At 40.5% G+C, this 12,548-nt stretch overlaps 1 protein-coding gene across 14 annotated transcripts in view; it reads left to right on the top strand.

Moving 5' to 3' along the window:
* VPS13D (vacuolar protein sorting 13 homolog D) overlaps nt 1-12,548 on the top strand; it is a 253,463-nt gene that overhangs the window by 54,295 nt on the left and 186,620 nt on the right. For all 14 annotated transcript variants that reach the window (XR_011433300.1, XR_011433299.1, XR_002806312.2 and 11 more), the window contains 5 exons: nt 1,890-2,072; nt 6,558-6,780; nt 9,299-9,509; nt 11,609-11,780; nt 11,965-12,077. Coding sequence is in view for 10 of the 14 variants with exons in the window: in XM_014737614.3 (XP_014593100.3) it covers nt 1,890-2,072; nt 6,558-6,780; nt 9,299-9,509; nt 11,609-11,780; nt 11,965-12,077 (902 nt within the window). In the remaining 4 variants the exon portion in view is untranslated. The remainder of the gene's footprint in view (nt 1-1,889; nt 2,073-6,557; nt 6,781-9,298; nt 9,510-11,608; nt 11,781-11,964; nt 12,078-12,548) is intronic.

The raw sequence follows: 12,548 nt of genomic DNA, 5'->3' as shown, positions 1-12,548 counted from the left end.
GCTGTGTTTTATCAAAGAAATCTTTGCTTACCACAAGGTGGCGAAAATTTTCTCCTACGTCCTCTTTTAGAAGTTATATATTTTAGATCTCTTCCATTTTGAGTTGCTTTTTGTGTATTTTGTGAAGTGAGGGCTGAGATTTTTTCCCCCATATATTTATGTATGTATCATTATCTCCAGGCTGTTCTTTTCCTGTTGAATTATCTTGGCATTTCTGTTGAGACTCAGTTGACCGTTATGTGTGTGTGTGTGTGTGTGTGTGTGTCCTCATTCTCTGTTCTGTTCCCCTGACCGACACTTAGTTGTGTGTCAGTACCGCCCTGTCCCGATTGCTGTTGCTCTGTGGTCTGTCTTGAAGTCAGGTGGTGCAGCTCTTCCTATGAGATTGTTCTTTTTCAAGGTTGTTTTGGCTATTCTAGGTCCTTTGTTCTTTTATGTGAATTTTAGAATCAGCTTGTCTGTTTCTACAATAGAGTCAGCCAGGATTTTGATTGGGGATGCACTGAATCTGTATATCTGGAGAATTGACATCGTAAGCATTTTGAGTCTTTGGATCCTTGAGTATGGTATATCTCTCCATTTAATTAGGTCTTCATTTTCTCTCAGCAATGTTTTGCAATTGTAACGATGTTTTGTAAAGTTTTGTATGAGTCTTACACTTATTTTGTTAGGTTTATGTCTAAGTATTTCCAATTTTTGATGCTATTGTAAATGATAGCAATTTTTTAAAAATTTCAATGCCCAATTGTTTATTGAAAGTATAAGAAATGTATGCAAATAACTCTTGTATATTGCATGTTGAGCTCGTATCCTCTAATCTTGCTAAACTCAGTTATTCTAGGAAGTTCCTTTAGATTCTTAAGGTTTTTTTTACATAGATGATTATGTTGTCTGTGAATATGAGAATTTTGGTTTTTCCTTTGCAACCTATACGCCTTTTTGCACGGACTAGGACTTCTGCTACAGTGTTGGATAGAAGTGGTGAGGTGGATATCCTTGCCTTGTTCTTATCTTAGGGGAAAAAACATTCTTTCACCATTAAATATGATGTTAGCTATAGATAGTTTGTGTCATTTTTTTTTTAAGGAATCTGTTGAATTCATCTAATTTGTCAGTTTGTTGGCGTGAAGTTGTTCGTAGGTTCTCTTATCTTTTTAATATTTCTAGGTTCTGTAGCAACGTCCCACACTCCTTCCTGATAGTGGAGATCTTTGTTTCCTTCCCTTTTTCTTTATTAATATAGGTAGAAGTTTATCAGTTTCAGCAGTATTTTCAAATCACCAACTTATTGAGGCATGTGTTTTGTATACTCCTTAAGAGTACTTGTGCACTTGAAAGGAATGTATTTTCTATGGTTGTTGAGTGTAGTGTTCTATAAATGTTTACTTGATTTTTCTCTCTTGTTTATATTTTCTAAATAACAGTTTCTGCTCTTTATTATTTTCTTCCTTCTGCTTAGGTTTATTTTACTTTAACTTTTTCTAGCTTCTTAAGATGGAATCTTTTGATGATTGATTTTAAATCTTTATTCTTTTATGTAAAATAAGCATTTAATGCTAAACATTTTTCTCTAAGTACTGTTTTAAGTGCATCCTATGAATTTTAATGTACTTTTTTGTTTAAGGTCAAAATATTTTTCGTTTCTCCTGTGATTTCTTCTTTGACCCACGGGTTATTTAGAAGTGTATAGTCTAATTTCCAAATATTTGGGATTTTCCATCATCTTCTTGTTACTGATTTCTAATTTAACTCCATGTTGGGCATAGAATACACTTTATGTGATTTTAGTTGTTTTAAATTTATAAATTTACGAGACTTTTGGGAACCTAAGGTTATTTGATTGTAAAATGAGGGAATTAACTGACCGTCTATTTTCCCTCCTCTTTCAGGTGAGAGATCAAGCCCAGCGCTGTTCACGGGTTCTCCTGGATATTGAGGCCGGTGCTCCTGTTCTCCTTATCCCGGAAAGTTCTAGATCAAATAATCTGATTGTAGCAAATTTGGGGAAGTTGAAAGTCAAGAACAAGTTTCTCTTTGCTGGTTTTCCTGGGACCTTTTCCTTACAGGATAAGGTGAGCAATCGGTATCCGTTCCCTTTTCGGTTCAACTAGTACTTGAACACCAGTTGAGAAATTCATGTGTTGCTGTAAGACGGTTCCTAACTGCTGTTATTTTTGTAGCATAGGTGATGTGAAGAATATTTTTTTGACATTTCAATTAACTTTTTAATAGGGGAAGTGTAAATTATAACCCTTACTAACTGTAAGTATTAGCTTATTTTAAAGAACAAGCCAACAGAGCCAGCCTCCCATCTTTATAATGTTTTCCTCACAGGTTGACCTTATAATAATCAACTTTTTACATTACATGGCTTTCGTCAGAGGACTTGATTTGGCCCAATGTTTATCTGAAGCTGTTTAAAAATACCTTAATAAACTCTTATAGAGTATTTGCTTTACAATTTAAAAGTACTTTAGCACTTATTTCTTACAACGTTTAGAGGTAATTGGGATGAAGTTTGTTGTTATTTTCATTTTACATTTGGAAAAACTAGGATTTGAGAATAAATGATAAAAGTAGGAGCACCTAATAAATTATAGACAGTGCTGGGAGCACCTTGGACGTGGTGTCATCAGCCCCTCCCTCCATTTTTGCGGCTGAGGAGGCTGAGTAACACTGCTGGACCTAGAGGCGGTCTCGTCCTTCCTGGAGTGTGTTTTAATGAAACCTTGCTGGTTTCGACGGCAGCTTTTTATTCTATCTGCTTATTCAGTATCAGAAAAGCACTTACTGAAATTCCCAGCTAGTTGTGTTCCTGTTTAGTCTAACGGCCCATAATATGGGGAGAGAGAGCTTTTGAAGGAGGACATACATAAGATTTGATTGTAAGATCTTGACTAACGGTAATACTAGTGATAAATAGCTGATGTTTGTTGAATGCTTATTATACATCAGCCTGTGCTAATCTCTTTACGTATTTGTTCATTTTGTCCTCATTAACTACCTAAGAGGTGTCTGGTATTATTAACACCATTTTTCCTGATAAAGAAATTGAGACTTAGATAGGTTAAGTCATTTCTTTTGGGTTATACAGCTAGTAAGGAGTGCAGTGTGGACTTGAGACTTTGATGTGTCTGCCTTCAGTATGTCCTCCGTGCTCTTAGCCTGATCCGATTCTACCTCCCAGTGTGAGGACTAGGTTTATGGGGCAAAGGCTGTTCCTGCTATGTCTCTCACTGGCCCTTTCCTGAATGGCTGTAGCTCTTTTGAATTTTCTAAAAGGTATGGCAGTGAGTTCATTAAAATAACTTAGATGGACGGACTCCAAAGATTATCACAGAAAAGATATAAATTTGAGCAGTTACTTTTTGAAAGAAAGTGACTAGGGTGGTAGTCCTTACCAGGACTTTGCCGAGGACCTAACCTGAGTGAGAAAGTAATAGAAAGACCATATTTGTTGATAATACCTAAATTCAAATAATGTTATTATTTTCAGATTTCTGTCTGCATATTTTTCTTCATTTGTTTTACTTCTCACTCATCCATTTACTCACTATTACTAACCTAAATGTCCTGAACCGGACATATTGGATTCAGTGAGTGGGAATAGGTAAGGAGACGAGTGAAGATGAGAACCACGGGACCATGTTCATGTGTCGTGACCTTGGGCTCAGGACCGAGTAGGGGTGTTTGGATGAAGGGTTGGAGGGCAAGTTGTTCATATATCACCTCACTTCCAGCGCTCATATAAACCAGTGTTAGTTGATGAGAGCAGAGGGTGAAACCAAAACAGCAGTTTCGCAGTGCAACGGGGAGAGCACGGCCAGGTTCACGGACGTGTCTTCAGAGGCGTGATGGTTGAGAACTCGCGCGTTTGCCTTGCTGCAGGAAGCCCTCCTGTTGGGTAATAGGCCTTACTGCCAGATGCTGCTGTGAAAGCTGAGAAAGAAGCTTCTGCTTATGTATATTTCTTAAGCTAGTAAAAGTAAAATCAGTCCCCATCGCTTTCCCAGTCGGCCTAGGAGAGGGCTGGTCACTTTGGTCTTATGAAGAAGGTCTGTTTTCTGGTTGAGTGGCGAGCACTTTGCTGTTCACTGACTGGAATCTTAAAGACCACGGCAGAAAGATCCCTTCATGAAAAGAAAGACTGGTAACTGCTTCTAAAGTTTTGTACTCACTCTTCCTGAGTAAGAGGCATTTATAATTAGTATGATTAGATATTAAGCAAAAGTATCAGCGCTTGCGTTTGCACGTGAACGATGTCCCAGTGCCACCTCAGAATAGTGCGTCTTTGTTCCAGCTCTGCTGCCATTACTGCCCAAGGGAGAGTTGAATTCCTCCTTGGGAACCATTTTTGGAACCAATAGTAAGTTCTTTGTTATATATTTGTTTGTGGGAAATCTTTGTTTTGAGGCCTAAACTTTTTAGAAAGAGATCAGTTAGAGCCAAAGTGGGTGATCAAGTTCAATAATACCATTTTTGTTTCTCTGCTCTTCCTAAAAAGGTGAAAAACTGATTTTGTATATCAGATTTATCTATATGTGGGCTCATGAGCTGACTCTGAAGTTAGTCTCTAAAGAATTGCCAAAATATTTCAAGAAATTTTTGCAAAAGAGTTTCTATTTTGTTAAGTAAGCCAAATAACAGCACATAGTTTGTAGCATTTTAGTGAAAAAATTTCCCTGTATTTGTTTTCGAGGATTTGATTTTAAGTGGCAGTGCATACAAGGATCGTTTTTTCTTCAAGGTATAATATGCTTTTTTGCCTCCTGGTTATTCTGAAAATCCTTATGGGATTCAGCAGTCAATTCACACTCGTATACTTAAAGAAAATTTAAAATATCTTGTTGCTGAGGAAAGCCTGCTTATCACTTTTTTTTTTTGGTGAATCACTTCTGTGTAAAGAATTCCTTCTTAAGGTCCATTAAAAGCAATTTCTTTTTTTTTTTTTTAGCTCTAGGTAGTAGTTTCTTGGTGATCTTACTTTGTTTCCTTAAATCCTGGAGAAGCTTTACCTGTTCTGCACCAGTGGTTGTTCTGTGGAATTCCATAAGGGCTGCTTGGAGTGTGTCGCTTGTAACGTGTTTGTAATCAGATAAACCTGTCTGTGAAGCTTACCTCTCTATGCGTACAGTCAAGCTCGGTTGGTCTAAGCCCAGATGAAGTGACTAATGCGTGTACCTTATTTGCATGTGTGAGGTTTGTCTGCCATGCGTTCCAGTGGTTAAAGAACAGGAAACAATCCTGAGCCCAAAGCTTGCACATGGGTTCTTTGCCTTTGAGTTCTGTGACTCCTGTGTGTTTAGAATTGTACGTAAATCCATGTCTTAATGAGCGCAGGTTTGAATTTTTACATAGGCTTTTCCTTTTATCTTTCTCAACTATAGCTTGTTCTTAAACCGTAATTTCTAAGTCAATCTTTCAAAAACTTTGAGTTAATCTCCTCAAGCCATTGATTTATTTAAACCAACTACAGAGAGGATGTAGAGAAGAATCAAATGAAAGAGCAACAAATACTCTTTAGAGTTTAAATAAACTAAGCAAGAGGGAAGGTTTCTAATGTTGGAATGCTTAAATAATAGCATTTACCTAGTAATTTGACTTGCAAAAAAATTGCAGAAATTAAGAACTGGTTTCTTTCACGGTTACATGTAATTACTACTCAAGATAACTGTGAAAGAGAGCAGTATTTTCATCTCCTTTTTAAATGCTGAGAGGAATAAACATACAAGGCGGTACTGTAGGGAAAACCGTCCTTCCCCTCCTCCAACTTGCTCTGAGAATGGATGGATTAAAACAAACCCATGATGGAGGGGCCACACAGATACGTAGCTCTGAGGCTTTGGTGAAGAGACCATGGGAAGTTTAAAAGTCAATTACTGAATCATTCTGGTGAAAAAGAGTTACCCCTGTTGAAATTAACTGAAAGTACGTATGTAAGAAAAGTGTGTAGTATTTTCAATAGAATTATAGAATTTATTTTACTCTGGATTAGCCCTTAATTTTAATGTTCTTGAACAGAAACATAGTAGGAATGGCTGACTGCCTGTGTTTTCCATTTTGTTTTCATTTGCACAGTTACTGAGAGATGAGAAATGTAAACCCATGAGGGAGACTTCTAGAACGTGCAGGCTCATTACCATAGTTGAGTTCCATTGGAGCCATATTGCTGTTAGACACATTTTCTTAGAACAATAGCCCCTCCCCTCCAGCCAAGCAACATATATCATATGGCTGAGTGATTTGTTTTTGTTGCCTTTGAGCTAGATTAAACCACTGGCAATTAGCATTTTGACATGCGCTCTTAAGCCAAAGATAATATCTTCCTGCACAATTGCTATAGTTTTCAACAAGTATTGAGTTATATGTAACATCTCTGCAAATAATTACATGTGGCATAAATGTCATGACCCTGTTACCCTTTTGTTGATGGGATCTGGGTGGTTGGGAAGTGCCCGGTGAGTCTTTGAAGAGCCCAGGGACTGGGATGGAACTTCCAGGATAGTAAAGATGTCACCTCCTTTCCTGCCTTCTGTTTTTATTTTATTTCTTCCCAGGAATCTGTGCCTTCAGCTTCCCCAACGGGTACGCCCAAACACAGTCTGAGGAAAACAACCAGTGCGGAGGAGCCGAAGGGGACCCATTCCCAGGGGCTATTCGTGATGCCTCCTGCGGGAATGAGTCTAGGCAGCCTGAAGAGTGAGTTTGTGCCCAGCACCTCGACCAAGCAGCACAGGCAACAAGCCACACCCTCTGTCGGCCAGGTTTCCAGCAGTCCAGGTAAAGGAGGAGAAAGGAGCTACATAATGACGGCGGGGAAATTCATGAGGCCGGTGCGAGAACCTAAGGGGAGATGTAACCTGTACAAGCAGATGTCGACAAAGTGATAGCATTTCTTTAGTGATAATCTGATTTTGATACTGCTGTAGAAGGCTTAAGAATCTTAGGCTATGGATTTAGCATTAGACTTCTAAAGTAGGGTTGAATTAGCAAGACACAGTGTAAATAAAGAGATTTAGATTGTCTAGTAGGACTTTTTTCTTAGCGATCAGGATGGTTGCCACCAGATGGTGACAGTATTACTAGAACAATTCCTGCATCCTTAGACACATCCTTGCAAGTCACTATCCAGACATTGTCCTTGCAAGTCACTATTTAATTCTAAAAAAACAAAAGAACTCTTTTAAAAAATATTAATGTGAATTAGGTAACAACAGAAATACTCCGAGCAACAATTTTTAAAAGACGTGAACCATCCAGCCATTGGCGCTTTTCTCTAGAATTTAAGAATTAGTCATTCCAGATGAGAGCCTGATTTTGGCCTTTTAGTTTTTAAATGTGTTCTGGATGGGTGATGGTGTGGACAAGTGAGGTGCTGCTCCATGGAGCTAGAGAGGGAGGCAGAATATGACTGGCCACAAAGATCAGTCCAGTGTGGTTGGACTTTGAGAGCTGTGGGCCATGAGCTGCAGGAGGCCCAGTGTCTTGTTAGATAGACGTGAGGAGCAGTTCACTCCCTGCGGTGCCTTGTAGTGCTGGGTGACAGCACAGTGGTTTGTGGTTGCACTAATGGTGAAGTGGGCTTATCAGACTCATCATCATCACAGTAGCTGTTGAACTCTTATTACGTGCCAGGCATTGGGGCACATTCTTTACATAAATTATTGCGTTTTGTCCTCATAACACCCATATAGAGTTTTATTTTTATCCCCATTTTACAGATGAGACAAAGGTTTAGAGAGATTAAGTAAGTTAACTTGCCTGCAGTTGTGTACATAGTAAATGGCAGAGTTGGACTGTGAATTTAGGCAGTCTGACTCCAGAACCTGAATTCTTACCCTACATGCTGTTTGCTACCAGTCTGTAGACAGAACTCATGTAGAGCAGGGAGCAGGGTGCACACACAGTGCGCTGAATAAATGTCATCTTCTGTTACTCTTGTTACGATGACAATGGTACTTAGGAATAAGGCCAGCCTTACATGTAGGTGGATGCCTATAACAAGTGCTTTAGGATGTTTTATGGAAAACTCTCTTTCCTAACAATATTTCTCCTCCGGATTTGCCGTTTGTTTCTGGAATTCTTCTGTGATTAAGATTGGATAAAGGTAGTGGTTTTCAGCCTGCTTCTGTGTGTCCCTGGGATTCCGCGTTGGTGTCCTAGGGAGTCTCCGAAGCCTTTCATTCCCATCCCCCGCCCCCTTCTACCAGATCAGCTCCGCCTTTATCTATTTCACATATTTATCAGTATAGCAAGAAGATCAAGAACTAGTTTATTTAATGCCTGGTTAATGCCAGGTCTTAGAATATTTTGTTCTCCTGTGTGTTAACATGCTGTTAGACATGGTTCCTGTGACCATGTGAATCGTATGAGAAAGACATTAAGTCAGCATTTGAATATTGACGGATTAAGATAAATGTTACTGGAGAGACAGAATGGTGTAGGCCAAAAAAACAGAGAGGACCCAGGTGGGATTCAGAGGGGACAGTGACAACATAGGTAAGAGTGTTCAGACAGTGAAGAGCTTGGCATTTTTGGGGAAACAAAGGCCCGTGACCCTGAGGCTTCATGAGCAAGGTGGAGAATGGCTAGAGATGAGGTTGGAAAAGTAGGCAGTGGGCTTATGCAGGGTCTTCCGGGGACTTAGGGGAGTTTTACAGAAAGAGCTTTGGATTAAACATGGCCATTAAAGTGTAGAAAGCAGGAGAATGTTATGGGCTCATTGATTTTTTTAAAGGATTACTGGGATATGTGGTGGGCAGAGTGGTTTTTGGGGGCAGAATGGAACTACGTAGGTGTGTTGGAGGGGAGTTTATGGGGGTCTAGGCAAAAAGGAAGGTGGTTTGGATTAGATCAGTGGTAGTGGAAAGGTTACACATGGTATTTGTTTGGAAACAGAAGTTTACTGCTGGAAGATTTTGTAAACCTTTGGGTAGCATTATCTCTACACAAGACCTCTGTAGGATATCCTTGGGAGGGATGCATGCTACGTCATTTTAGTCATAAAGCCTTTAGCCTCAGTTAGAGTCCCAGGATGGTAGTGAGACACTGAAGGAATGTGGCACAGTATGTGCTTAGTGTGGAGGGGTGCCAGGAGGAAGTGTCCAGCACATGGAGTGTTGCATAGAGAGGCCTTGGTGCCAGCATGGAGACTTCTGGACGCCCAGTTTTCTGAAGCAGGCAGTTCTAAACATTTTCCAAAGACAGAATGAACCTTCTTTGACATTAGTTTTGTTCAGGGCCAGCCGTCTCTGGGTCCCGTTTTCTTCATCGTCTCTCTTTCCTTGGGTCCCTGTAGAAGACCATGTCTGCCTGCTGGATTGCATTGTTGTGGATCTACAAGACATGGACATCTTTGCTGCAGAGAGACATCCACGAGAGTATTCTAAGGCCTCAGAAGACAACAGTGGAGACCTGATCTTTCCCTCCTATTTTGTACGACAGACAGGAGGAAGCCTCTTAACTGAGCCTTGTAGGCTGAAATTGCAAGTGGAAAGGAACTTGGACAAGTGAGTGTTTCGGATCCGAATAACTGTGTATTGTAAGTAGAATCTTAATAACTTGGAATTCAGTAAGGTAAGTCTATTAACGTGAGTCTGGAAGAGCATAGGTATTCGCTTATTTCTTCATGTATGAAACAAATGTTTGAGTCCTTACTGTGTACTAGACATGGCTCCTATGATGAAAGAAAAACTTCGGCCCCCACGGAGCTTACGTTTTGTTGAAGGATGTAGGAAGGTAAGGAGATGATTCTAATTTAGTGTTGGATTCGGTGTTATAAACCGTATGTGTAGGGTTGCAGCAGGTGCCTTGGAAACCAAGAGGAAGGGACGTGAATTTGGTGTGGATTTTGGTGGGGGTAGGGAGGTGGTGATGGCAGGGAAAGTATTTTGGAAGAAGTAACATGTGGATTATGTGTTGTGAAGACAGTAGATTCTGGACCTGCTATTGCTGTTTACCCTGGAGCTCCATTTCATCAGAGTAACTGTTTAGATGCAGTTTTGCCTATTTCACTCCATTAAAGCAATCTGAAAGTACTCCATAAAGACTAATGAACTGACTGTAATTTACCTTTTAATTGGCCTCAGAACACATGCTGCTTATTTCTGTGGTTTAGAGCACTGCTTCAGTTGTCATTTGTTCCGTATCTGGCTGGGAAGCTTCTTGAAAATAAATGTTCCTAGACCCTCCCTGAGACCACCAGAACCTGACTGTCCTTAACAGGGTCCTCTGCTGGTGCTTAGGCTTGCCTGGCCCATGTGCTGGACTGAGAGCTGCTGGCTAGTGTGTGATGTCTTTTAATTGGGGCATTAATTTTGGAGGAAGCAGCAACATTTGCATCTCAACTCCAGGGAAAGCTGCGGTGTGGCTGTAAAGTCATGAAGGAGATCTTCATTCGTAGCATCTAGAGAAGCCGTCTCCTTATTTGGATGGAGTATGGTTTTAATCCCTTTTCGGCCACTCCCTTTGCAGTTCTTGGGCTTGCTCAAGTCACTTGGTGTCACTTGTTCCTCTCTCTGTGGATTAATGATACGTTTAGCCGCTCTCGTTGGGTTTTTTGCATTTGATTCTTACTTGTGGTTCAAGTGCTCCCTGGCTGGTGTTCAGTTATGGTTGGCATGAGCTGTATTTGATTTTACTGGCTTTGCAGTCTTAAGAGGAGCTTCATTGTTTAGAAATCGAACACTTTGTTTTCTTTTCAAGTAATGCTTTCCAAAAAAAAAAAAACTGTGCTTTGCTACTCTGCTTGTCTAAATGTTACCCACTTCTATCAGTGTTTATGTGCAGATGATTATACTCTGTTAGCCCAGGTGGAAGGTGGTAACTGAACACAAGGTACCCCATTAGCTTCTCACACCACGGAAACAGGAACCCAAGAGAACGCTTGAGAATCTTTTCCAGCTTTTCTTTGTTGATTGCGTCACTGGTCCTTTTTCTCTTTCTTGTATATACGTTTTTCTCTGTCGACAAAGTAACTTTTTATCTTCCTCTTCCACTTCACATCCTAACCCTCCGCTTTCTATACTCAGAGTGTAGTGTCTGCAGGACCCTGATGCTTACTGCACCCTTGGGGGAGCAGAGTAGAGAAAAAGCTCTGCAGTGTTGGGATGAGGTGTATTACCCCCTAACCCTGGCGTCTTCACTTTACTCCTGCCGTCTCAGCTAAGACAAGTAACTGATTCAGATTTTATCCTAACGTCCCATCTGGGCTCAGCATGAGACACTGGTTTCTGCCGTTAGTTATCACTAAATCTGATGAGTTACAGAGCTTGTCACTGTGCTTTATTGCATTCCCAACTGTAATGCTTAAGCTATTTCTGAGTCTCATGAGATTTTTCCTTATTAATAGATTACTTAGTTAACTCAGATTTGGGGCCTTTGTAAATGTATATTTTGGGAGGAAAGGGACTTTTTGTAGCTGAAGCATGACGCTTAGTAGTACCAATTTGCTTCATGGGAGCCAGGTGAAACTTTTGTCTTTGGAAGTTTGAAATTAACTGGTTGATAATGTAGCTGGCACATTTGAGCTTTTACATTTGAACGTGGGCTGTGTCAATGTTGAGTTAGTGATTTGTTTGTGAAAGTGACCTTTTTTCTTTTTTCATAGAGAAATAAGTCATACTGTGCCAGACATATCTATCCATGGCAATCTCTCCTCAGTTCACTGCTCCCTGGACTTGTACAAATACAAGCTGATCCGTGGTTTGTTAGAGAACAACCTTGGAGAACCCATAGAGGAATTTATGCGGCCTTATGATCTGCAAGATCCGAGAATTCACGTGAGATCTTAACGTTCTTCCCTAACTCTCATAGTCTCAGTTGGTGGCCACTCTGCGTATAAATTCCTCAAATTCACCTGGGGAAAGAAGATGGAACAACAAGCAGATTGGATTTCTTGACATATTAACTCCATTTTTAGGTTGGCATCATCAACAGTAGATTGATTGCGTTTTCCCTTTGCAGACTATTCTGAGTGGAGAGGTGTACACGTGCATGTGTTTCCTCATTGATATGGTGAATGTAAGTCTGGAGCTGAAAGACCCAAAAGGAAGAGAAGGCGCTGGGTCCCTGGCCAGGTGTGGCTTTAATTGTATTCTTTTACAGTTATGGCAATACAAATAATACACATATTTTGCTTTAGCATAGAGTGGAAGTTACACAGTGGTGGTTCATGGCTGAATGTGGTCTGCAGAGTGCTTTCTGGTTGGTCTACACAGTGCTTTTTAAAAGTTTAAATTCATTGCTGTATCAGTCAAGAAAGCTGAGGTTATGCTGTAGTAACCAGCACTCCAAAATAGCAGTGACTTAGAACAGCAAAGGGATTTTTCTCTTCATGCCGTGTGTCCATTGTGGGTCTCGGGCTGCTCTGCTTACTGTAGTCACTCCAGCATCTTGGTGTGCCAGTGAGAAAAACAAGAGCTCTGCAGTGGTCTCGAGCGGCAGTTAAATGCTCTGCAAACCTCAGGGGGCCAGAACGTGGCCCCACGCAAGCACAGAGGAATCGGGAAGTACAGTCTTACCATGTGTCTGCGTAGAGAGAGACTAAA

The sequence above is a fragment of the Equus caballus genome, chromosome 2 (genome assembly GCF_041296265.1).
Source record: "Equus caballus isolate H_3958 breed thoroughbred chromosome 2, TB-T2T, whole genome shotgun sequence".
In the NCBI taxonomy this organism is placed as follows: Eukaryota; Metazoa; Chordata; class Mammalia; order Perissodactyla; family Equidae; genus Equus; species Equus caballus.
The sequence above is the reverse complement of the archived record's forward strand: the minus strand, read 5'-3'. Positions and strand labels throughout refer to the sequence as shown.